Genomic DNA, 26,494 nt, shown 5'->3' with positions numbered 1-26,494 from the left:
TTCAATGCAAATATTACTGTATTAAAGGAAATTGTTGTATTAAGCTTGCTTTGAAAACCGTTTGAATGGCTTGGATAGGCCTATGGAGATGGTGGAAAACATCCTGATTAGAAGGGGACGTTTGCGAGGCTTCTCCTGTTGAGAGGTGGAGGGAAGACCCTCTGGGAGTCCAAATGTGGCAGGATGTGCCACTATGTTGGGCGACAGAAGAGAGAGAGAGTTGACATGCACTTTCATTTAGAAATGATGGTATATTGTATTCTTAGTTTCAACTCATTATTACTTTCACAAATAAATGAGAACCAGAATCTTGAGATTTGGAAACTATAAATAATTTTACATAAGAGATTACTATCGATAATATATAATGTACTGTATATAGGGTTTAATATTTTTGCAATAGCAGCTTTGTACACCAATATCTCAAACAGTAAATGTCCTGCTGTATGGACTTACACATGATATCTTCAGCAGTAGTCTGGTCTTTGGATTCAGAATGGCGGGATTTCTTATTGGAATCCTTCTTGTTTCCCATCATGAATGGCTAAAACAAAAACATGTCAAAACAACTGTCACAGCAGAACAATCTCACGGTAATAACGATCACATCTTACACACCAGCACAACAAGATTTATAAATGGTTTTGGAATTAATGGATGGTTTTACATTTTCTCTAAATAACATTGTTTACTCACATTGACACAATTGTTAACTTAAATAAGTGTGATGTACCTTTAAGTTGAATTTCAGTCTGGCAAGCCTTTGTAGGAAAGACAGCTTCCCTCTGGTAGCCTTCACATCTTCAGCCATGAGAAGAGCTTCTGGCCTGGTGGCTTCGAAAGATGTTCTTGAGGCTGCTCTTGATGCCTCGTTACAACTGTGGAGAAGCTCCTTGCTCAATGACTTCACAAGAATCCTATTGAAAGTGGAGTCCTGAGTCGACACGGCCAGTTGGAGTATTTTCTCTGAGCCAAACTCCTTCAACAGATGTTTGTAGACGGTGCTGTATACTTTGTGACTCTTCAGGTTCTTGGGATAAGCTTGGGTCTCAGAGCAGCCTGACCATGCACAGAAGGCAGCTATAACTTTTGGAATCAGGTCTTGTGACGTGCGTGTGACGTCAGTTGGGTACAGATCAGTTTGGGTTTGGATTTTTGACAGAAGTCTCACCACTAACATGCTGATGAGGCCGGTGAAGTCATCATCACCGACTAAGTTGTCAGTGGATGGGGTTGAAAGCGAAGCAACATCCGGGCTGGTTGAATTCTGATCACAAACAATGCTCTGAGGTACACCGAAACAACTGATGGTATCCCTTTCCTCAGCATCTATGTTGGCCTCAAAGCCTCGTGCAGCATTGGAGGTCCCACTTGTTGTCATGCTGATGGCGGAGAAAGATGGCAGAGGGTAGGACTTACCACTCAGTAGACTGCCTATATCAGTTACAGTTCCGGTTGGAGATGACCCTCTGCTTTGTGCATCAGAAACCACAGAGTCCATGACCTGGCTTACCATTACTTTGGTAAACAGGCTGACTGTGTCACTAAATGCTGATGTAGAAAAAGAACATGAAATCCTATCTTCAGATACGCTAGCCGGCACACTAACTCCCTGAGCCAAACTCATTGAAGCTGTAGAGGGCACAAGGCTAGGAAGCAAGAGGCGCTTCACAGACTCCTCTGCAAAAAGCTGAACCAGCTTGTAAGCTGTGGGCTTCCCCACCGTCTTGTCATTCCTCTTCAGCTCAGTAAGGACTGTATCGGATGCACTCTTTCCAGCCGCCACTGTCAGAACCAGAGGGGTCAAGTTGCTCTCAGAAATGATGCGGTTGACTTGGTGAGTAAGATCACGTGAGAGAGCACCAATCCTACCCTGAGATATGAGCTCCTCCAGTCTTGCTATTGCAGCTGTTAGATCAGGGTGGAATGCAACCTCCCCTTCTTCCTCTGGATGTACCTCCTTTATGATGGTATCCACTATTGCAGACATGCTTTCCCTGGCATCACACACCAATGTTTTTGGCTTAGTAGATTTGCCCATGTCGATGACTGAGCATCTCACAATGGGCTGAGTAATACTCTCTGGTAAATCAGAAGAGATGGGAGTGCCAGGGAGTGAAAATTCCCACTCTGACTTCTTTGATCTGGCAGATGAGGATGACAACGAGGAGGAAGAACGCTGTGGCGCTTGATAGATCAGTTCCTCACCACATTCACTGCTTACCCTTTCAACATCCTTCAGCATCATTCCAACCACATTCTCTATTTGTGAAAGCGCAGTCACCGTTTGGTCCGATTTTGACAGCTCTTTCTGAATTGAAACCAGAATATGGCTGAGGGTCTTTTTGGCTTGAGCCGTTGTTGCTTTGACTGGATTTTGCCATGTAAAATAATTCCTCATCTTTGTCTTCACATTGTGGTAAATAGTCTTTGCAGTTGTCCAGATCTTCTTCTCAGATACTTCCAAACCAGACTGTGAGCCTTTGGGTGTGGCCTCAGTGTACTCTGAGGTTTTCTCATCACTCTGTTGAAGCATAGAGTCTGCCTGCCATAGAGTATTAGAAGACTCTGTGGGTGGGAAAAGGCTCTTCATGTCATTTGTAATTGATCCAACGATTTCAAAAGCAGTTATATCTGTATGCCTTAAGGAAATTGTTGATTTTGCTGGCAACATCTGAGAATCTGTCTGGCTGGAACTGACTTTGCTGGGAAAGCTACTGACTGATTTGATCAGTATTTTTCGCACTTCGTTGGTAGCGTTCATCTGGAACTCCTCACTGGAGAGTTTCTCAATGACTGAGGCTGGAGTATCTCTTAATCCTTCCAACCATGAAGAACCAGACACAGGCATGTCTTCTAGATAAGACATGACACTGTCCAAAAAGCCACAGACTTCAAGGGAGTTGTAAGAGGAACCCTCTGCAACAGATGATGTGCATTCCAAATCTGCCACCTCTGACCTATACATGGTCACAATCTGGGACAAGACCTCTTTGGTGCAAGGCACCATGTTGGAATCACAGAGAGACAGTAATGGTTGAGAGTTCTCACTTTGGCATTTACGGAGAGAACCAAGTCCTGTTGAGTTGACCACTTGCAGTATTGCCTCACTCTTACTGGTTTCAGGTTGCTCTGGTGTTTTCTCTCCTACAGAGTCAGTTGAATCACATCCATCAGATAAAGAAGATGAACTACGTTCTGATATAGGGGATTCACTCCTACATGGGGAAGGCAAGCTCAGGATTGAAACAGGCAGATCACTGGAGTCAGTATGCTCCAGAAGCACAGCACTGGAGTCAGCTTTTTCCATAAGTTCTTCCCCTTGGACTGGAGCTCCACCCATTCTGAGGAACAATGTCTCCAGCTTTGCCTGAAGTCTCTCGCAGAGTCTACGAGCTGCATGGAAGGGTTTCCGCTTTGTCGTACAGTGTCCCACTTGGGTATCTCTCTGGGTGCTTGTTGGCTGATCTAATTCAGCATACTGCACAATGTCCTTGACATCTTCAACAAAGTTATCAATTATTTTTGATGCCTCAGATTCTACTTTGGTCTGTATGAGCTCAGTGGCCGCAGAATCAAGGATCCTGTCAGATGGGCTAGATGCATTCATCAAGCTTGGAGTGGTACTAAACGAATGAGAAGGTTGAACCATACCAGAGATATCGCTCATTAACCTTCTCACAAGAATTTCACTCACAGCCTTTGAGGCTTTGGTCTTGAACTTCACACTAAACAGAGTGCCAAGATTTTGCATCATTGCTTTGCAAGATGTACATATTATGTTCAGCTCCTCTGGAACAGGAGAGTCTTCAACATCCAGGTGCTCCACTACAAGGTCACTGCCAGATGCCAACATTTTAACTTTCACAGCCACTTCTCGAAAAACCTTAGCCAATTCCGGATCTTCTTTTTCCAATTCACCCACCATCTCTGCGATAACAGTCATCACTTCTTCTGTTGCAGGTGGAATGCATGACTCTAATACAGAGGTAGAGCTCTGGTCCTCTGGGGTGGTGTGATCATCAAAACATTTCTGGACCATGTTGACCATTTGTTCAGCGGCCTGGGTACCAGAAGAAATAGGGGAGGACCGCCCTGAAATGGCTCTGCTGATGGTCGCAGAGAGGGCAGAGTTAAGCTGTTCGACCACCACCTTGATAAGACCAACAGTCAGCTCAGGTGGGCAAGAGGACAGGATATTATGATCAGACAGTTGCTCCTGGACACTTTTGATGATTCTGTCCTCTGTCATTCCCAGGAGGACTTTCACTGAGGTCTGGGAACTTTAAAACGAACAAGCAAAGCATGATAATTCCTGTCTTAACTTGGCAAATCGGTCAAGCGTTGTAATTTTAGTATTCTAAATATCTACATGTCCTTTTGATCGCTTTACATGCTCATTCATTTGAATATGCTCAAAGGCTGATACATTACATTTTGTACTACATCAGATAGAGTAAATTGCATTGGCTAACACTGGGATAGATGATCTCGGTGAAATCCATACATGAAAACCTTGAGGGGAACATACCTCTTAGAAGAGGGTGTTAGGGACCTGAGATGTTGAGCCCCTGTGCCGCCCTTATACATTTTCTTCGCCAGATATCTAACTTCCTGGATGAGCTCCAGTCTTTCCTGATCAAAGGCAGCAAAGGCTCTTGCACTGCCACCCCTCTTGGGTGAGTCAGTGTCGTCGTCAGCAAAGTCCTTTACCCCAAGTACGCGGGCCAGGGCTGGCAGCAGGATCTGCAGGGTGGTCTGTGCGATGAAGGTTACAATTGTCTTGCACAATTTGGCAAGCTGTTCCTTCGTCATCTGTTTTGAACAAACAGAACAAAAACAGTCTTTTCAATGGAACTGTGATGTAAAGTATTCTAGATCGAACAGAATGCATTTGATCAACATTGTTATTCTTGTCTGTGACTGAATTCAAAGTTTGATGAAGTCTGACAGAGAACATGAATAACAGAATATGACTTGATGGCTAATCTCTGAATTCAACAGATCATTGACACATCAAAGGTCAAAGGCAGGTAGGGAAACTTACAGGGTTTTTTAGTCCTTTGTAGATCATTTGCCACTGCCTAGACAATTTAAAATAAGTGTTTTAGTTAGTGTTTAGTTCCCACTGCACAATATTTCATAAATGTTGAACATTACAGAAAAACTTTTAACATACTCATCAGTAAGATTGCGCAGGAATGAGATGAGGATTGGGTAGGAGTATTCCATCTCATCCTTGTTGCCTGGGCCGAATGCAGCCTGAACAGCTTTCTTCTCCAGGAGCTCAATTACAGATCCTCTATCCAGGTGTTTATTCCTGGAGACTAAAGATGTGATTGCCGTAGAGGAAGTAGAAGCAAAATTAAAGAGAAATCAGACGTTTTATCTCTTAATACTCTGATTTCATTGTTTAAGGGTTTTAGAATAGGCCTATTTTAATAAAGCTATCTATGTGACCTTTCTTACTGATTACAGTAGACTACAGTTTCATTGAAAATGGATAATACAACCTGCACATCACAGACAGAATAGAGAAACAATGTAGTACTACAGAGGTAAATCTCTGACCTGCATCGTTGTCAGTGCCCAGCTTCCTTGACTTCTTGCCACTCCTCTTACTTTTTGCCTAGGATAGAACAGAACAGATTCCAGAGCTCAAATGATGGCAGACATGTAACACCAGGGCCCGTATACATAAAGTTCATCAGATAAGGTGTGGGCTCAACCTTGCCCAAATAATTGTATTCATTATGATCTCAAATGCAAAACTGATCCTAGATAAGCACTCCTACTCTGAGACAATTTATGAATAGGCTATGGGCCAGGTCAAAGCAGTTCTTAAAACACGTTTTGAAAACAGCTACTACGTATGTTGTTATCTGAGATATATAGATATCTATGGTATGACTGCTATCAGGTACAGAGTGTAACCCAGTAGGCCTATTATGTGCTCTGTCACTCCTGCCATCTTACCTTCCTTCCCTTCTTGGCCTCCTCTTTGGGTGTGGCCACCGGTTCTTCCTCAACAACTTCCTTTCCTTCCCTCTGAGGATCACCATCCTCCCTCTGTGCTACCTGAAGGACAGACATTCCAATAAGTAATAATATGTCAATGTCATAGTAGATCTGTGCAGAGGACATCATAAATAGAGCTACAGCCATATCAGAGCTAAGCTGGTGACTTTATAAAGAATGGTACATTTGCTTTACAATATGTTATAGCTTTTTACAAGAAATATCCGCTTATATTGCTTTACCCTTTTTTACTTTCCCCCCAATATTGTATGAAGTAATTTAGCTTACCCTTTCTTCATCCATTCAAGCTATTTTATATCTCAAAAAGCATGTCCTTGTCTGTGTTGGTTACATTCAAGTTGAGTTCAGGTCGAGAGTGAGGACAATATTGCAAGCAGGGACTGTAATTTAGGGCTACATGCTACGTCATGGAACGTTAGACCTTTATGACATCACAAATAGTATTTTTAGGAAGAGCGCGGGAAAGGTTACTTGCCCACTCAGTAGGACTAGCTAATATTGACAGAAATTTCCCCGTCAAACGTTTTCGATTGCCTACCCCTACGCTTTCCATCGAACATGGTCCAGCCTTTGCAATATTGTCTCTCTTGTGGATTTACTTACGTATGACATGTAGGCTTACTGTGTCGGATCAAGTTGATTGATCTGTCCTAGTCAGCCTTAGGTTGAACCCAAAATCTTCTGGGAAATATTTGTTAATAATATTCATTTCAATATCGTTTTATTCTTTGATTTAGTCCCAATCCAATCCTATTGTTGGCTGCCAACCCCCACCAAATATGTCATTGTAGGACATACTGTAGCGGGAGAAAGTGAGAGCTGCAACGCGGACGCGTTCGGTGGCTCCTTCAGTGCAGAAGCAAGCGCGTATGCCAGTGCCACTAAAGCCCGGGCTTGTGAGGCAGTAGTCTACAACGCTGACAGGCAACACCTTGTCATTTTATTAACTCACTAGAATTACCTTGTCTTCTTCATTCATTTCGATTGCACTTCCTTTCGTGGTGAAATTAGTTTTGATTACTATTAACTTTAATCTACAGAGTTTAAGTGTTTATGTTGCCCACGTCATCATGGGATGCTGTGAGCAAACAATTTATGCCCAGCCTTCCTAGATAGGCCTGGGCTGCATAACACTATGAATCTGGGAAAACATAACACTTAAAAAAAAAAGTTTTACAGTGCAAAAATAGCGTAGGCCTACTTGTGTACTATTCAAATCCACACCTCTTCACACAGACGTACCCAGATTCTGTTGTTTTAGCTTTAACCTCTGTTAAATTCACTTCCCTGGTTAATCTGTCATCATGTTTCGTGTTCTCCATGGTTAATCTGTCTCTATGTTTAGTGCACTTTAATATAGCCTGTTTACATATTTGAATGTTTGATTATATTGCTTTTTATCCTGCAGATTTTGTTGTGGATTTAAATTGACTTTGGGTGTCTTGAAAATCACTTAAAATAGCACTGTTGTTCTAATCGTCAGATCGCAGGTATTCTGATTTTCACTGTCCATGGTGCTGAATCTGGCTGGGTAGATTAGTTTGAATGCCGAAAACTTGTTTGCCTACATTTAAAGGCCCTGTGAAGTCAAAATAATGTTATTTCATATTGTACAACAGCTGATGAAACTAACACTGTAAATGTGTTTTATGGGTTGCTTCCTGATAGTTCTGGTTGAAAATACGGAGCATGTTCCTCTGCCCAGGCCTTGCTGACACTTGCCAGATCTTACACTGCCTGGATAGGTATTTTGTGTGTCAGCTAACCACATCATATGTTATAGCAATCTGTCAGTCGATGACACAATGGATGACTTGGCACACAACCATTGGTTGATGCATGCAACACCTGAGCAGGGACACATTCTTTTCACAGCACTTCAATGCAAAGTAATTTTCGTAGAAGGTTTGGAGAGCATTTTCACTAACCCTAACCCTTTTCCTAACCTTAACCTCAGTTTCCTAACCTGCTACGAAAAATTCACTTCGATATTGAAGTGCCATGAAAAGAGAGTTTCTCACATCTATACAGCACCTTCTAATCAGCAGGTTTGCATGGGCGAGAGTTTTGGCTTTCCATGGCGACATCACCATGTGTAAATTGGTTTATAGACCAACGACAAAGAGAGTGCCAATAACAGCAAGTTTTAATTTCCCCTCCACACTGACCACTCCCAGACAGTCCTAGCAAAATTATTGCTTGAGAAAGTTTTTTTTGCAAAAAATACATTTTTGACCATTTTCATCGTAATCTATTACAGTAAGGTACTTAATTGTTACCCAGAAATGATTTGATATTGATATAAAAACGTCTGCTTTGGGCCTTAAAAAGATATGTGCACTACATACTCAGAAATCACATATATTGACATTTTAGAATGTATTTTATCAAGAAAGTAAGTTTTACATGTCTTTTTTAATCTTAGTTGCAAATAATTAATTTGGCTGTGGTTCATTTGATTTTCAGCACAACCCTGTTTGATAACGTATAGTATTATAGTGACTTCTTGTGGTAAAATGTCAAACTCACAACTAAACTCATTAAAATGGAGGTTTTCTTTACCCTGTCTTATCAAACAGTGCAACATTTGACTGATGAAATAGCATTCTTCTAAAATTCTTACACCTCTAGATGCAAAATACAAGTCACTATTCCAATACTGTTTGATTCTGCCATTTTTGAAATACATTTAACATTTCAGTTAAAAACCCTTTGGATAATATCAACATTAATTACTTAACATCTTAACACATACACACCATGTAAATATCAATAAACAGAGGAACACATGCTACAAATAGTTAGTGACTACCTACCAGTCAATTAAATTAGATTATTCAGAAAAATAACATTGTTATAAGAGACAAATTGCCTTTAGACAACATAAATGACTGCATCTGGACACAGGTCAAAACTACTCTGCCGAGCTCAAGTTACCAGCTATGTATGGTTTCAACACTTACATTTATTGAGTTATTGAAAAGTATCCTACAAACATTGTTCGAATGTGAAAGTGATCAGGTTTTCTGAAACAGGTGTGTTTGTATTGAAGATCCCTGAGATTGTGGACAGTAGGACTTGTGTGAACAGGTGTGAACAGACTGAAGATAATGATGTTTTCCTTTCTCTGTCTTTCAAAACTCAGGAACAGTTTGAATGTTTTTTTATTGTAATTTAAACAATGGTATGGATGATTAAGCTGGATCTTTCTCTCTGAATCAGGAGTGCACTTTCATTCTCCCAATTTTTCCAAAAGCCCAATCTGAGCAACCTTTGCTATAAACCCTGTCTTTCCCATTGTTGTTTCAAAAGTGGAAAATGATCAATTCGATAATCACACATAATGGGCATTTCACAGCCAAGACTTTTGATCCTTCCCATCAAGGCCATGTTGGCCAGTTTAACCTTCACCCGTTCCCTCTCTTCCGGAGTCCTCTTGGAGGTGCACTCCACAGTAGAGTCGGTCTCAAAGGAGATGGCTGGGACGTGAGTGAGCAGGTGGCCCCCAGCCTTCTCCTGGGCCATGGGCGTGGGAGTCTGCAGGACCAGCCCGTGCGTCGCTTGTTGATGTCGAAGGTAAACGCTAAGAGGATACACACAAACATTGACCATATAATGTAATGTTGTTACTTGTAACTAACTAGCTTGACTTGCCACCGTGTGAAACATGTATGCTACCATATGTTACTAAAAAGAGCTGACAATATTATAAAATGTAATCCAGGAGTTTATGTTTGAATTCTGGTTCTCTCACAACACAAGTCACTCAGAAAAGCATCTGTAGGCAGAAGCATGCTACATGTACATTTGGCATTTGAAAAAACTACAGCTGTGCTATGCTACCGGATGCAAAATGTATCTGTATCATAAAAGTGTAGTGCAATATTCCCTTTTTTTGCCACACACACATACTCTCTCTCTCACTAGGGACAAATGTTTTGGCTACTTGTCCAGAGAGGTTTGAGCTTTAGAAGTGGATCTGCAGCAAAAGTAGACCTTTATTGCCATCTACAGGTCAACGGTCAGACTGGCATTCAGTAAAATGTAAACATGGGCGATCCACAGAAAATGGAAATGTGTGTGTTTGTTTGAGAAGTTAAACCAGTTAATTCCCTTATAACTGAGTGTCCTGCATCATGTATTATTTTATTGGTTGTAAATTAAATACTGTTTATGTTACAGTACATGTATTTTACACTGAATCATTGATATCTGGTTGAATGTTGGTTGTGGGTGTAACGGTGTAACTGGCGCCTCTGGGCTGAGGGGCTCTGGCGCCTCTGGGCTGAGGGGCTCTGGCGCCTCTGGGCTGAGGGGCTCTGGCGGCCCCTGGCTGACTGGCGGCACTGGCGGCCCCTGGCAGACTGGCTGCCCCTGGCAGACTAGCGGCCTCTGGCAGACTGGCGGCCCCTGGCAGACTGGCGGCACTGGCGGCCCCTGGCAGACTGGCGGCACCTGGCAGACTGGCGGCACTGGCGGCCCCTGGCAGACTGGCGGCACCTGGCAGACTGGCGGCACCTGGCAGACTGGCGGCACCTGGCAGACTGGCGGCACCTGGCAGACTGGCGGCACCTGGCAGACTGGCGGCACTGGCGGCCCCTTGCGGGTGGGCCGGGCGGCGCTGGGCAGACGGGTGGCTCAGGCGGCGCTGGGCAGACGGGTGGCTCAGGCGGCGCTGGGCAGACGGGTGGCTCAGGCGGCGCTGGGCAGACGGGTGGCTCAGGCGGCGCAGGGCAGACGGGTGGCTCAGGCGGCGCAGGGCAGACGGGTGGCTCAGGCGGCGCAGGGCAGACGGGTGGCTCAGGCGGCGCTGGGCAGACGGGTGGCTCAGGCGGCGCTGGGCAGACGGGTGGCTCAGGCGGCGCTGGGCAGACGGGTGGCTCAGGCGGCGCTGGGCAGACGGGTGGCTCTGGCAACACTGGACTGAGTAGCTCTCGTAGCGCCGAACAGGCGGGAGACTCCGGCTGCGCTGGAGAGGAGGAAGGCTCTGGCAGCGCTGGAGAGGCGGGAGGCTCCGACAGCGCTGGAGAGGAGGAAGGCTCCGGCAGCGCTGGACAGGATAAGGATGAGCCGGAGAGACAGCCTGGTGCAGGGGGCTGCCACCGGAGGGCTGGTGCGTGGAGGTGGTGACAGATAGACCGGACCGTGCAGGCGCACTGGAGCTCTTGAGCACCGAGCCTGCCCAACCTTACCCGGTTGAATGGTCCCGGTCGCCCTGCCAGTGCGGCGAGGTGGAATAGCCCTCCACGCCGCCGTGCTGCCTCCTCATACCAGCGCCTCTCCGCCTTCGCCGCCTCCAGCTCTTCTTTGGGGCGGCGATATTCTCCAGGCTGTGCCCAGGGTCCTTTACCTTCCAATTCTTCCTCCCATGTCCATTCCTCTTTTCGCTGCTGTAGCTGTTGCCCGTTACCACGCCGCTTGGTCCTGTTGTGGTGGGTGATTCTGTAACGGTTCTCTTGCGGTGAAAGAGAGGCGGACCAAAACGCAGCATGGTGATGATTCATGTTTGTTTAATAAAGGAAAACTATACATGAATAAACTACAAAACAATGAAATGTGAAAACCTAAACAGTCCTATCTGGTGCAAACACAGAGACAGGAACAATCACCAGTCTGAAACCCAGGCTACCTAAATATGTTTCCCAATCAGAGACAATGACTAACACCTGCCTCTGATTGAGAACCATATCAGGCCAGACATAGAAATAGACAAACAAGACATCCAACATAGAATGCCCACTCAGATCACACCCTGACCAACCAAAACATAGAAACATACAAAGCAAACTATGGTCAGGGTGTGACAGTGGGACATATTTTTTTATTTTTATTTATTTTACCTTTATTTAACCAGGTAGGCAAGTTGAGAACAAGTTCTCATTTACAATTGCGACCTGGCCAAGATAAAGCAAAGCAGTTCGACAGATACAACAACACAGAGTTACACATGGAGTAAAACAAACATACAGTCAATAATAAAGTATAAACAAGTCTATATACAATGTGAGCAAATGAGGTGAGAAGGGAGGTAAAGGCAAAAAAAGGCCTTGGTGGCAAGGTAAATACAATATAGCAAGTAAAACACTGGAATGGTAGTTTTGCAATGGAAGAATGTGCAAAGTAGAAAGTAGAAATAATGGGGTGCAAAGGAGCAAAATAAATAAATTAATTAAATACAGTTGGGAAAGAGGTAGTTGATAGGGCTAAATTATAGGTGGGCTATGTACAGGTGCAGTAATCTGTGAGCTGCTCTGACAGTTGGTGCTTAAAGCTAGTGAGGGAGATAAGTGTTTCCAGTTTCAGAGATTTTTGTAGTTCGTTCCAGTCATTGGCAGCAGAGAACTGGAAAGAGAGACGGCCAAAGAAAGAATTGGTTTTGGGGGTGACTAGAGAGATATACCTGCTGGAGCGTGTGCTACAGGTGGGAGATGCTATGGTGACCAGCGAGCTGAGATAAGGGGGGACTTTACCTAGCAGGGTCTTGTAGATGACATGGAGCCAGTGGGTTTGGCGACGAGTATGAAGCGAGGGCCAGCCAACGAGAGCGTACAGGTCGCAATGGTGGGTAGTATATGGGGCTTTGGTGACAAAACGGATTGCACTGTGATAGACTGTATCCAGTTTGTTGAGTAGGGTATTGGAGGCTATTTTGTAAATTACATCGCCAAAGTCGAGGATTGGTAGGATGGTCAGTTTTACAAGGGTATGTTTGGCAGCATGAGTGAAGGATGCTTTGTTGCGAAATAGGAAGCCAATTCTAGATTTAACTTTGGATTGGAGATGTTTGATATGGGTCTGGAAGGAGAGTTTACAGTCTAACCAGACACCTAAGTATTTGTAGTTGTCCACGTATTCTAAGTCAGAGCCGTCCAGAGTAGTGATGTTGGACAGGCGGGTAGGTGCAGGTAGTGATCGGTTGAAGAGCATGCATTTAGTTTTACTTGTATTTAAGAGCAATTGGAGGCCACGGAAGGAGAGTTGTATGGCATTGAAGCTTGCCTGGAGGGTTGTTAACACAGTGTCCAAAGAAGGGCCGGAAGTATACAGAATGGTGTCGTCTGCGTAGAGGTGGATCAGAGACTCACCAGCAGCAAGAGCGACCTCATTGATGTATACAGAGAAGAGAGTCGGTCCAAGAATTGAACCCTGTGGCACCCCCATAGAGACTGCCAGAGGTCCGGACAACAGACCCTCCGATTTGACACACTGAACTCTATCAGAGAAGTAGTTGGTGAACCAGGCGAGGCAATCATTTGAGAAACCAAGGCTGTTGAGTCTGCCGATGAGGATGTGGTGATTGACAGAGTCGAAAGCCTTGGCCAGATCAATGAATACAGCTGCACAGTAATGTTTCTTATCGATGGCGGTTAAGATATCGTTTAGGACCTTGAGCGTGGCTGAGGTGCACCCATGACCAGCTCTGAAACCAGATTGCATAGCAGAGAAGGTATGGTGAGATTCAAAATGGTCGGTAATCTGTTTGTTGACTTGGCTTTCGAAGACCTTAGAAAGGCATGGTAGGATAGATATAGGTCTGTAGCAGTTTGGGTCAAGAGTGTCCCCCCCTTTGAAGAGGGGGATGACCGCAGCTGCTTTCCAATCTTTGGGAATCTCAGACGACACGAAAGAGAGGTTGAACAGGCTAGTAATAGGGGTGGCAACAATTTCGGCAGATAATTTTAGAAAGAAAGGGTCCAGATTGTCTAGCCCGGCTGATTTGTAGGGGTCCAGATTTTGCAGCTCTTTCAGAACATCAGCTGAATGGATTTGGGAGAAGGAGAAATGGGGAAGGCTTGGGCGAGTTGCTGTTGGGGGTGCAGTGCTGTTGACAGGGGTAGGAGTAGCCAGGTGGAAAGCATGGCCAGCAGTAGAAAAATGCTTATTGAAATTTTCAATTATGGTGGATTTATCAGTGGTGACAGTGTTTCCTATCTTCAGTGCAGTGGGCAGCTGGGAGGAGGTGTTCTTATTCTCCATGGACTTTACAGTGTCCCAGAACTTTTTTGAGTTAGTGTTGCAAGAAGCAAATTTCTGCTTGAAAAAGCTAGCCTTGGCTTTTCTAACTGCCTGTGTATAATGGTTTCTAGCTTCCCTGAACAGCTGCATATCACGGGGGCTGTTCGATGCTAATGCAGAACGCCATAGGACGTTTTTGTGTTGATTAAGGGCAGTCAGGTCTGGGGAGAACCAAGGGCTATATCTGTTCCTGGTTCTAAATTTCTTGAATGGGGCATGTTTATTTAAGATGGTTAGGAAGGCATTTTTAAAAAATATCCAGGCATCCTCTACTGACGGGATGAGGTCAATATCCTTCCAGGATACCCCGGCCAGGTCGATTAGAAAGGCCTGCTCGCTGAAGTGTTTCAGGGAGCGTTTTACAGTGATGAGAGGAGGTCGTTTGACCGCTGACCCATTACGGATGCAGGCAATGAGGCAGTGATCGCTGAGATCTTGGTTGAAGACAGCAGAGGTGTATTTAGAGGGGAAGTTGGTTAGGATGATATCTATGAGGGTGCCCGTGTTTAAGGCTTTGGGGAGGTACCTGGTAGGTTCATTGATAATTTGTGTGAGATTGAGGGCATCAAGTTTAGATTGTAGGATGGCTGGGGTGTTAAGCATGTTCCAGTTTAGGTCGCCTAGCAGCACGAGCTCTGAAGATAGATGGGGGGCAATCAGTTCACATATGGTGTCCAGAGCACAGCTGGGGGCAGAGGGTGGTCTATAGCAGGCGGCAACGGTGAGAGACTTGTTTTTAGAGAGGTGGATTTTTAAAAGTAGAAGTTCAAATTGTTTGGGTACAGACCTGGATAGTAGGACAGAACTCTGCAGGCTATCTTTGCAGTAGATTGCAACACCGCCCCCTTTGGCAGTTCTATCTTGTCTGAAAATGTTGTAGTTTGGAATTAAAATGTCTGAATTTTTGGTGGTCTTCCTAAGCCAGGATTCAGACACAGCTAGAACATCCGGGTTGGCAGAGTGTGCTAAAGCAGTGAATAGAACAAACTTAGGGAGGAGGCTTCTAATGTTAACATGCATGAAACCAAGGCTATTACGGTTACAGAAGTCGTCAAAAGAGAGCGCCTGGGGAATAGGAGTGGAGCTAGGCACTGCAGGGCCTGGATTCACCTCTACATCGCCAGAGGAACATAGGAGGAGTAGAATAAGGGTGCGACTAAAAGCAATAAGAATTGGTCGTCTAGAACGTCTGGAACAGAGAGTAAAAGGAGGTTTCTGGGGGCGATAAAATAGCATCAAGGTATAATGTACAGACAAAGGTAAGGTAGGATGTGAATACAGTGGAGGTAAACCTAGGTATTGAGTGATGAAGAGAGAGATATTGTCTCTAGAAACATCATTGAAACCAGGAGATGTCATTGCATGTGTGGGTGGTGGAACTAATAGGTTGGATAAAGTATAGTGAGCAGGACTAGAGGCTCTACAGTGAAATAAGCCAATAAACACTAACCAGAACAGCAATGGACAAGACATATTGACATTAAGGAGAGGCATGCTTAGTCGAGTGATCAAAAGGGTCCATCCAGTGAGTGGAGAGGTTGGTTTAGGGTCACGGCGATTTAGACAGCTAGCCAAGCCAACCGGTAGCAAGCTAGCATAGGATGGAGTCTGTTGTTAGCCACCTCTTGCGTTCGGTCAGTAGATTAGTGGGGTTCCGTGTGGTAGAGGGGATTAATCCAAATCACACAACAACAACAAAAATAAGAACAATAGATATAGTTATAGAGGCCCGAGAAGAAAACATAATAATAATAAAAATAAATAAATTGTCCGATTGTCTATTCAGATAGCAGCCGGTAAGACAGCTAACGGTTAGCGGGCCGCAGATGGGCGTTCAGGTAACGTCGCGACAGAGGAGCCAGCCGGATCTCATTCAGGTAGATAACGTCGTCAGTCCGGTTGTGAAGGCCCGGTGGGGCTCCGCGTAGGCAGTGAAACGGGTCCGGATAGGTGACTGCAGCCCAGGAGTGAATGATGGAACTCAGGAGTGATTGACGGAGCTGGCTAGCACCGGAACAATCGATGTTTGCTCCGGAATCGACGAAAGCCGACTGTCACACGGATAGCAGCTAGCTAGCTGTGAGATCCGAGTATGAATGTCCAGAGAGCAGTTGAAATCCAGGGACATGGAGAGAAAAATTGGTCCGGTATGTTCCGTTCCGCGCTGCGCCGTACAAAACTGGCGATAGATTTTCGATAGATTTTCGAGCTAAAGGACAGCCGATGACCACAAACCGTGGTTAGCTTCTGATTAGCTTCTGGATTAGCTTCTGGGCTAGCTCCTGGCTAGCTTCTGGCTAGCTCCTGGCTAGCTTCTGGCTAGTTTCTGGCTAGCTTCTGGCTAGTTTCTGGCCAGCCTCCTGGAGTTTCTGGCTAGCTTCCTGAAGGATTGCAGATCTGAGGTAAATAATACTTTTTTATAAATATAAATTGGTGAGGCTGGTTGCAGGAGAGTGTTTAGAAGATGAGTTGATGGAAAATAAAAATAAAATGTATGTGAAAAAAGTTGTAAATATATATATATACAGGACACGACAAGACGAGGACAAAAGACGTCTGAACTGCTATGCGATCTTGGATCATATGGATCATATCTGAAGTACTATGTGTGTGAGCTCAATGAATAACACTGTGTGTGTGTGTGTGTGTGTGTGTGTGTGTGGGTGGGTGCATGTTCTATACATTATTCAGGACAACATTACTTTGTTTAGCCTACACCGTGACTATGACTGCATAATAAACTAAACTAAATATACTATGTATTTTCTAATCAAATGTGTTAACAGGGCAACAATAAAGAAGACAAAGGCCATCAATTCAATGCAAATATTACTGTATTAAAGGAAATTGTTGTATTAAGCTTGCTTTGAAAACCGTTTGAATGGCTTGGATAGGCCTATGGAGATGGTGGAAAACATCCTGATTAGAAGGTGACTTTTGCGAGGCTTCTCCTGTTGAGAGGTGGAGGGAAGACCCTCTGGGAGTCCAAATGTGGCAGGATGTGCCACTATGTTGGGCGACAGAAGAGAGAGAGAGTTGACATGCACTTTCATTTAGAAATGATGGTATATTGTATTCTTAGTTTCAACTCATTATTACTTTCACAAATAAATGAGAACCAGAATCTTGAGATTTGGAAACTATAAATAATTTTACATAAGAGATTACTATCGATAATATATAATGTACTGTATATAGGGTTTAATATTTTTGCAATAGCAGCTTTGTACACCAATATCTCAAACAGTAAATGTCCTGCTGTATGGACTTACACATGATATCTTCAGCAGTAGTCTGGTCTTTGGATTCAGAATGGCGGGATTTCTTATTGGAATCCTTCTTGTTTCCCATCATGAATGGCTAAAACAAAAACATGTCAAAACAACTGTCACAGCAGAACAATCTCACGGTAATAACGATCACATCTTACACACCAGCACAACAAGATTTATAAATGGTTTTGGAATTAATGGATGGTTTTACATTTTCTCTAAATAACATTGTTTACTCACATTGACACAATTGTTAACTTAAATAAGTGTGATGTACCTTTAAGTTGAATTTCAGTCTGGCAAGCCTTTGTAGGAAAGACAGCTTCCCTCTGGTAGCCTTCACATCTTCAGCCATGAGAAGAGCTTCTGGCCTGGTGGCTTCGAAAGATGTTCTTGAGGCTGCTCTTGATGCCTCGTTACAACTGTGGAGAAGCTCCTTGCTCAATGACTTCACAAGAATCCTATTGAAAGTGGAGTCCTGAGTCGACACGGCCAGTTGGAGTATTTTCTCTGAGCCAAACTCCTTCAACAGATGTTTGTAGACGGTGCTGTATACTTTGTGACTCTTCAGGTTCTTGGGATAAGCTTGGGTCTCAGAGCAGCCTGACCATGCACAGAAGGCAGCTATAACTTTTGGAATCAGGTCTTGTGACGTGCGTGTGACGTCAGTTGGGTACAGATCAGTTTGGGTTTGGATTTTTGACAGAAGTCTCACCACTAACATGCTGATGAGGCCGGTGAAGTCATCATCACTGACTAAGTTGTCAGTGGATGGGGTTGAAAGCGAAGCAACATCCGGGCTGGTTGAATTCTGATCACAAACAATGCTCTGAGGTACACCGAAACAACTGATGGTATCCCTTTCCTCAGCATCTATGTTGGCCTCAAAGCCTCGTGCAGCATTGGAGGTCCCACTTGTTGTCATGCTGATGGCGGAGAAAGATGGCAGAGGGTAGGACTTACCACTCAGTAGACTGCCTATATCAGTTACAGTTCCGGTTGGAGATGACCCTCTGCTTTGTGCATCAGAAACCACAGAGTCCATGACCTGGCTTACCATTACTTTGGTAAACAGGCTGACTGTGTCACTAAATGCTGATGTAGAAAAATAACATGAAATCCTATCTTCAGATACGCTAGCCGGCACACTAACTCCCTGAGCCAAACTCATTGAAGCTGTAGAGGGCACAAGGCTAGGAAGCAAGAGGCGCTTCACAGACTCCTCTGCAAAAAGCTGAACCAGCTTGTAAGCTGTGGGCTTCCCCACCGTCTTGTCATTCCTCTTCAGCTCAGTAAGGACTGTATCGGATGCACTCTTTCCAGCCGCCACTGTCAGAACCAGAGGGGTCAAGTTGCTCTCAGAAATGATGCGGTTGACTTGGTGAGTAAGATCACGTGAGAGAGCACCAATCCTACCCTGAGATATGAGCTCCTCCAGTCTTGCTATTGCAGCTGTTAGATCAGGTTGGAATGCAACCTCCCCTTCTTCCTCTGGATGTACCTCCTTTATGATGGTATCCACTATTGCAGACATGCTTTCCCTGGCATCACACACCAATGTTTTTGGCTTAGTAGATTTGCCCATGTCGATGACTGAGCATCTCACAATGGGCTGAGTAATACTCTCTGGTAAATCAGAAGAGATGGGAGTGCCAGGGAGTGAAAATTCCCACTCTGACTTCTTTGATCTGGCAGATGAGGATGACAACGAGGAGGAAGAACGCTGTGGCGCTTGATAGATCAGTTCCTCACCACATTCACTGCTTACCCTTTCAACATCCTTCAGCATCATTCCAACCACATTCTCTATTTGTGAAAGCGCAGTCACCGTTTGGTCCGATTTTGACAGCTCTTTCTGAATTGAAACCAGAATATGGCTGAGGGTCTTTTTGGCTTGAGCCGTTGTTGCTTTGACTGGATTTTGCCATGTAAAATAATTCCTCATCTTTGTCTTCACATTGTGGTAAATAGTCTTTGCAGTTGTCCAGATCTTCTTCTCAGATACTTCCAAACCAGACTGTGAGCCTTTGGGTGTGGCCTCAGTGTACTCTGAGGTTTTCTCATCACTCTGTTGAAGCATAGAGTCTGCCTGCCATAGAGTAGTAGAAGACTCTGTGGGTGGGAAAAGGCTCTTCATGTCATTTGTAATTGATCCAACGATTTCAAAAGCAGTTATATCTGTATGCCTTAAGGAAATTGTTGATTTTGCTGGCAACATCTGAGAATCTGTCTGGCTGGAACTGACTTTGCTGGGAAAGCTACTGACTGATTTGATCAGTATTTTTCGCACTTCGTTGGTAGCGTTCATCTGGAACTCCTCACTGGAGAGTTTCTCAATGACTGAGGCTGGAGTATCTCTTAATCCTTCCAACCATGAAGAACCAGACACAGGCATGTCTTCTAGATAAGACATGACACTGTCCAAAAAGCCACAGACTTCAAGGGAGTTGTAAGAGGAACCCTCTGCAACAGATGATGTGCATTCCAAATCTGCCACCTCTGACCTATACATGGTCACAATCTGGGACAAGACCTCTTTGGTGCAGGGCACCATGTTGGAATCACAGAGAGACAGTAATGGTTGAGAGTTCTCACTTTGGCATTTACGGAGAGAACCAAGTCCTGTTGAGTTGACCACTTGCAGTATTGCCTCACTCTTACTGGTTTCAGGTTGCTCTGGTGTTTTCTCTCCTACAGAGTCAGTTGAATCACATCCATCAGATAAAGAAGATGAACTACGTTCTGATATAGGGGATTCACTCCTACATGGGGAAGGCAAGCTCAGGATTGAAACAGGCAGATCACTGGAGTCAGTATGCTCCAGAAGCACAGCACTGGAGTCAGCTTTTTCCATAAGTTCTTCCCCTTGGACTGGAGCTCCACCCATTCTGAGGAACAATGTCTCCAGCTTTGCCTGAAGTCTCTCGCAGAGTCTACGAGCTGCATGGAAGGGTTTCCGCTTTGTCGTACAGTGTCCCACTTGGGTATCTCTCTGGGTGCTTGTTGGCTGATCTAATTCAGCATACTGCACAATGTCCTTGACATCTTCAACAAAGTTATCAATTATTTTTGATGCCTCAGATTCTACTTTGGTCTGTATGAGCTCAGTGGCCGCAGAATCAAGGATCCTGTCAGATGGGCTAGATGCATTCATCAAGCTTGGAGTGGTACTAAACGAATGAGAAGGTTGAACCATACCAGAGATATCGCTCATTAACCTTCTCACAAGAATTTCACTCACAGCCTTTGAGGCTTTGGTCTTGAACTTCACACTAAACAGAGTGCCAAGATTTTGCATCATTGCTTTGCAAGATGTACATATTATGTTCAGCTCCTCTGGAACAGGAGAGTCTTCAACATCCAGGTGCTCCACTACAAGGTCACTGCCAGATGCCAACATTTTAACTTTCACAGCCACTTCTCGAAAAACCTTAGCCAATTCCGGATCTTCTTTTTCCAATTCACCCACCATCTCTGCGATAACAGTCATCACTTCTTCTGTTGCAGGTGGAATGCATGACTCTAATACAGAGGTAGAGCTCTGGTCCTCTGGGGTGGTGTGATCATCAAAACATTTCTGGACCATGTTGACCATTTGTTCAGCGGCCTGGGTACCAGAAGAAATAGGGGAGGACCGCCCTGAAATGGCTCTGCTGATGGTCGCAGAGAGGGCAGAGTTAAGCTGTTCGACCACCACCTTGATAAGACCAACAGTCAGCTCAGGTGGGCAAGAGGACAGGATATTATGATCAGACAGTTGCTCCTGGACACTTTTGATGATTCTGTCCTCTGTCATTCCCAGGAGGACTTTCACTGAGGTCTGGGAACTTTAAAACGAACAAGCAAAGCATGATAATTCCTGTCTTAACTTGGCAAATCGGTCAAGCGTTGTAATTTTAGTATTCTAAATATCTACATGTCCTTTTGATCGCTTTACATGCTCATTCATTTGAATATGCTCAAAGGCTGATACATTACATTTTGTACTACATCAGATAGAGTAAATTGCATTGGCTAACACTGGGATAGATGATCTCGGTGAAATCCATACATGAAAACCTTGAGGGGAACATACCTCTTAGAAGAGGGTGTTAGGGACCTGAGATGTTGAGCCCCTGTGCCGCCCTTATACATTTTCTTCGCCAGATATCTAACTTCCTGGATGAGCTCCAGTCTTTCCTGATCAAAGGCAGCAAAGGATCTTGCACTGCCACCCCTCTTGGGTGAGTCAGTGTCGTCGTCAGCAAAGTCCTTTACCCCAAGTACGCGGGCCAGGGCTGGCAGCAGGATCTGCAGGGTGGTCTGTGCGATGAAGGTTACAATTGTCTTGCACAATTTGGCAAGCTGTTCCTTCGTCATCTGTTTTGAACAAACAGAACAAAAACAGTCTTTTCAATGGAACTGTGATGTAAAGTATTCTAGATCGAACAGAATGCATTTGATCAACATTGTTATTCTTGTCTGTGACTGAATTCAAAGTTTGATGAAGTCTGACAGAGAACATGAATAACAGAATATGACTTGATGGCTAATCTCTGAATTCAACAGATCATTGACACATCAAAGGTCAAAGGCAGGTAGGGAAACTTACAGGGTTTTTTAGTCCTTTGTAGATCACTTGCCACTGCCTAGACAATTTAAAATAAGTGTTTTAGTTAGTGTTTAGTTCCCACTGCACAATATTTCATAAATGTTGAACATTACAGAAAAACTTTTAACATACTCATCAGTAAGATTGCGCAGGAATGAGATGAGGATTGGGTAGGAGTATTCCATCTCATCCTTGTTGCCTGGGCCGAATGCAGCCTTAACAGCTTTCTTCTCCAGGAGCTCAATTACAGATCCTCTATCCAGGTGTTTATTCCTGGAGACTAAAGATGTGATTGCCGTAGAGGAAGTAGAAGCAAAATTAAAGAGAAATCAGACATTTTATCTCTTAATACTCTGATTTCATTGTTTTAGGGTTTTAGAATAGGCCTATTTTAATAAAGCTATCTATGTGACCTTTCTTACTGATTACAGTAGACTACAGTTTCATTGAAAATGGATAATACAACCTGCACATCACAGACAGAATAGAGAAACAATGTAGTACTACAGAGGTAAATCTCTGACCTGCATCGTTGTCAGTGCCCAGCTTCCTTGACTTCTTGCCACTCCTCTTACTTTTTGCCTAGGATAGAACAGAACAGATTCCAGAGCTCAAATGATGGCAGACATGTAACACCAGGGCCCGTATACATAAAGTTCATCAGATAAGGTGTGTGCTCAACCTTGCCCAAATAATTGTATTCATTATGATCTCAAATGCAAAACTGATCCTAGATAAGCACTCCTACTCTGAGACAATTTATGAATAGGCTATGGGCCAGATCAAAGCAGCTCTTAAAACACGTTTTGAAAACAGCTACTGTTATCTGAGATATATAGATATCTATGGTATGACTGCTATCAGGTACAGAGTGTAACCCAGTAGGCCTATTATGTGCTCTGTCACTCCTGCCATCTTACCTTCCTTCCCTTCTTGGCCTCCTCTTTGGGCGTGGCCACCGGTTCTTCCTCAACAACTTCCTTTCCTTCCCTCTGAGGATCACCATCCTCCCTCTGTGCTACCTGAAGGACAGACATTCCAATAAGTAATAATATGTCAATGTCAGAGTAGATCTGTGCAGAGGACATCATAAATAGAGCTACAGCCATATCAGCGCTAAGCTGGTGACTTTATAAAGAATGGTACATTTGCTTTACAATATGTTATAGCTTTTTACAAGAAATATCCGCTTATATTGCTTTACCCTTTTTTACTTTCCCCCAATATTGTATGAAGTAATTTAGCTTACCCTTTCTTCATCCATTCAAGCTATTTTATATCTCAAAAAGCATGTCCTTGTCTGTGTTGGTTACATTCAAGTTGAGTTCAGGTCGAGAGTGAGGACAATATTGCAAGCAGGGACTGTAATTTAGGGCTACATGCTACGTCATGGAACGTTAGACCTTTATGACATCACAAATAGTATTTTTAGGAAGAGCGCGGGAAAGGTTACTTGCCCACTCAGTAGGACTAGCTAATATTGACAGAAATTTCCCCGTCAAACGTTTTCGATTGCCTACCCCTACGCCTTCCATCGAACATGGTCCTGCCTTTGCAATATTGTCTCTCTTGTGGATTTACTTACGTATGACATGTAGGCTTACTGTGTCGGATCAAGTTGATTGATCTGTCCTAGTCAGCCTTAGGTTGAACCCAAAATCTTCTGGGAAATATTTGTTAATACTATTCATTTCAATATCGTTTTATTCTTTGATTTAGTCCCAATCCAATCCTATTGTTGGCTGCCAATCCCCACCAAATGTGTCATTGTAGGACATACTGTAGCGGGAGAAAGTGAGATCTGCAACGGGGACGCGTTCGGTGGCTCCTTCAGTGCAGAGGCAAGCGCGTATGCCAGTGCCACTAAAGCCCGGGCTTGTGAGGCAGTAGTCTACAACGCTGACAGGCAACACCTTGTCATTTTATTAACTCACTAGAATTACCCTGTCTTCTTCATTCATTTCGATTGCACTTCCTTTCGTGGTGAAATTAGTTTTGATTACTATTAACTTTAATCTACAGAGTTTAAGTGTTTATGTTGCCCACGTCATCATGTGATGCTGTGAGCAAACAATTTATGCCCAGCCTTCCTAGATAGGCCTGGGCTGCATAACACTATGAATCTGGGAAAACATAACACTTAAAAAAAGGTTTTACAGTGCAAAAATAGCGTAGGCCTACTTGTGTACTATTCAAATCCACACTAAAGCCACACCTCTTCACACAGACGTACCCAGATTCTGTTGTTTTAGCTTTAACCTCTGTTAAATTCACTTCCCTGGTTAATCTGTCATCATGTTTCGTGTTCTCCATGGTTAATCTGTCTCTATGTTTAGTGCACTTTAATATAGCCTGTTTACTTATTTGAATGTTTGATTATATTGCTTTTTATCCTGCAGATTTTGTTGTGGATTTAAATTGACTTTGGGTGTCTTGAAAATCACTTAAAATAGCACTGTTGGGGATCACGTGACCCTTGGACGGGATGGCCGCATGAACTAAGAGCTCCGCACAAGTAGTTTCCAATTCCTAATCTTACCTCCACTCCAAGTTCAAACTCATTTAGCTTTAGTAAGAAAAAGTCATGGCGGCGACACTACAGGTGACATTTTTACCCGGACTCGAGTATTAGCGACGGAAAAAGCCTCCAAGAAGAAGCTAGCTTCAGAAAAAACTAGCGCCATTAGCCAGGAGCAAGAGAACCCGCTCCCCCACGAGGCACAACGAATGCCAACCTCGCACTCTGTCGAAGACATCCTTTCTGAGTTGAGATCCCAACGTACAGAACTAAACACTAAATTAGATGCCATTAACTCTCAGCTCAGTGCGATAGGGGGCAAGGTGACAATCCTGGAAAACGCTTTGCCTGACATCAACAACAAGATAACCATAAACGCGGGGCGCCTGGACGAGGCAGAGAGCGAATCCTATCCATGGAAAACTTATTGACAGATGCCATGGAAACAATAGCATATGCTAAAAAGAAAATCGAGCATCTGGAAGAGAAAACAGAGGACCTGGAAAACAGGGGGCGAAGGAATAATTGTGTTCTATTCAATCTGGGTGAAAAAGAAGAGGGAAACATGCCACTGATCCGCTACCTGCAAGACAAACTTCCCGAGTGACTCCACATGTCCACCGACAGGCCCATAGAACTCGAGAGAGCTCACCGAGCACTGAGGCCCCCACCAGCAGCCAGACAACCACCGCGCCCAATCACCATACGTTTCCTGAGATTCACCGACAAGGAACGAGTCCTACAGGCGGCGAAAAACAACACCATCACAGTGGGAAACGCCAAACTCGCTTTACACCAGGACCTGTCAGCTGGAATACGCCGAAAGCGCAGAGAATTCGACGAAGTGAAGAAATACTCCATTGACCGAGGCATCTTCAGGGGATTCAAATACCCAAACGAGCTCAGGATTCTTCACCAAGGAGCCTTGCGACACTTCAAAACTCCCGAAGAGGCAAAACGTTTTTTGAAAGACAATCCTGGCCAATGAGAAACAGACCAATGACTAAATGCGATTAATGCCATTACTAAAGGAGGTAAGACGACATATAGCCGATATCCAGAGACCCACCCCCTAAAGGTCATTATAGCCGTCCAATTTATATTTATTTTCCTTTAACTGAGAGGGATGGGCTGTATAGCCTAACCTAGGCCTACTAATGTTTCAGCCTACTTTTATTTCCCTGTTTTTTTGTTGTTTCTGCTATTATTACTTGGGGTTCCCTATGTCCCTCGGGGGAGGTATATGTAGGCTTGGCTATTGATTTTATTTTTCTCCCCTCTTTTACTGTGGTCTGGACGAGGGCAACTATGTTATTTACTCAATGCGGGGTGGAGAGGATGAGGCATTTATTTGGTGGGGAGAGGTGTTGTGCGTTGCTAACTGTTCCCGGTTTTTGTTTTATTCGGAACACAGAATTGAGACTGAGCGGGGGGGTAATAGATCCAACGGGATGTGTCGAGTTGTTTGGGAACTCGGCTGGGGTGTTCAGAGATTATTATTTTATGTACACCATTTATTTTCCTTTTATGTGAACGCAGCTGTAATTACCATCCATTTTTACCCAGCGATGACTTGCACTAAAGTTCGATTACTGCTCGATGACGATGACTAGTACCTTGAATCTATTGACATGGAACTGCCATGGTCTAGGGCATGCAATAAAACGAAAAAAGACACTATGTGCTCTAAAAAAGGAAAAAGCAGACATCGCTATTACAAGAGACACTTCTGTGATGCTGAACATGCCAAACTCAGCAGAGCTTGGGTGGGACAGGTGTATTTCTCATCTTTCAAATCAAACAGTAGAGGCACAGCCATACTTATCCATAAAAATGTTCCATTCATAATTGACAAAAACATATCTGATCCAGAGGGGAGATTTATTTTGATAACTGGGTCACTATATGGTCAACCAATTACTATATTAAACATATACGCCCCTAACACAGATACTCCTGCCTTCTTTGTCAAAAATTATAACCCTGTTCAATGAGCATTGTGTCTCCATAGGAGTGGTGGCTGGAGATTTTAATTGTACCCTTAACCCAACCCTAGAC

At 44.1% G+C, this 26,494-nt stretch overlaps 2 protein-coding genes across 3 annotated transcripts; both read right to left on the bottom strand.

The window, feature by feature from the left end:
- On the bottom strand, positions 1–6,289 carry LOC118964726 (uncharacterized). The gene is made up of 8 exons (XM_090223815.1): positions 5,977–6,289; positions 5,572–5,629; positions 5,180–5,327; positions 5,048–5,084; positions 4,532–4,815; positions 734–4,283; positions 457–544; positions 1–191 (listed from the first exon to the last, which is right to left on the bottom strand). The coding sequence occupies exons 1-8, from the start codon at positions 6,163–6,165 to the stop codon at positions 40–42; spliced, it is 4,506 nt and encodes a 1,501-aa protein (XP_090079941.1). The 5' UTR covers positions 6,166–6,289; the 3' UTR covers positions 1–39.
- Positions 6,290–16,871: 10,582 nt separating this feature from the next.
- On the bottom strand, positions 16,872–25,174 carry LOC118944742 (uncharacterized). 2 transcript variants are annotated; one of them, XM_090223814.1, is made up of 9 exons: positions 25,020–25,174; positions 22,839–22,940; positions 22,443–22,500; positions 22,051–22,198; positions 21,919–21,955; positions 21,403–21,686; positions 17,605–21,154; positions 17,328–17,415; positions 16,872–17,062 (listed from the first exon to the last, which is right to left on the bottom strand). In XM_090223814.1, exons 4-9 carry the CDS (start codon positions 22,101–22,103, stop codon positions 16,911–16,913), a joined length of 4,164 nt encoding a protein of 1,387 aa, XP_090079940.1. In that variant the 5' UTR covers positions 22,104–22,198; positions 22,443–22,500; positions 22,839–22,940; positions 25,020–25,174; the 3' UTR covers positions 16,872–16,910. The 2 variants fall into 2 exon arrangements, with proteins under 2 accessions (XP_090079940.1, XP_036821287.2); XM_036965392.2 differs by lacking the exon at positions 25,020–25,174 and having other exon boundaries at positions 22,839–23,168.
- Positions 25,175–26,494: the final 1,320 nt, after the last annotated feature.

This window comes from Oncorhynchus mykiss, chromosome 27 (genome assembly GCF_057628025.1).
Source record: "Oncorhynchus mykiss isolate SJ-2025 chromosome 27, ASM5762802v1, whole genome shotgun sequence".
Lineage (NCBI taxonomy): Eukaryota > Metazoa > Chordata > Actinopteri > Salmoniformes > Salmonidae > Oncorhynchus > Oncorhynchus mykiss.
The sequence above is the reverse complement of the archived record's forward strand: the minus strand, read 5'-3'. Positions and strand labels throughout refer to the sequence as shown.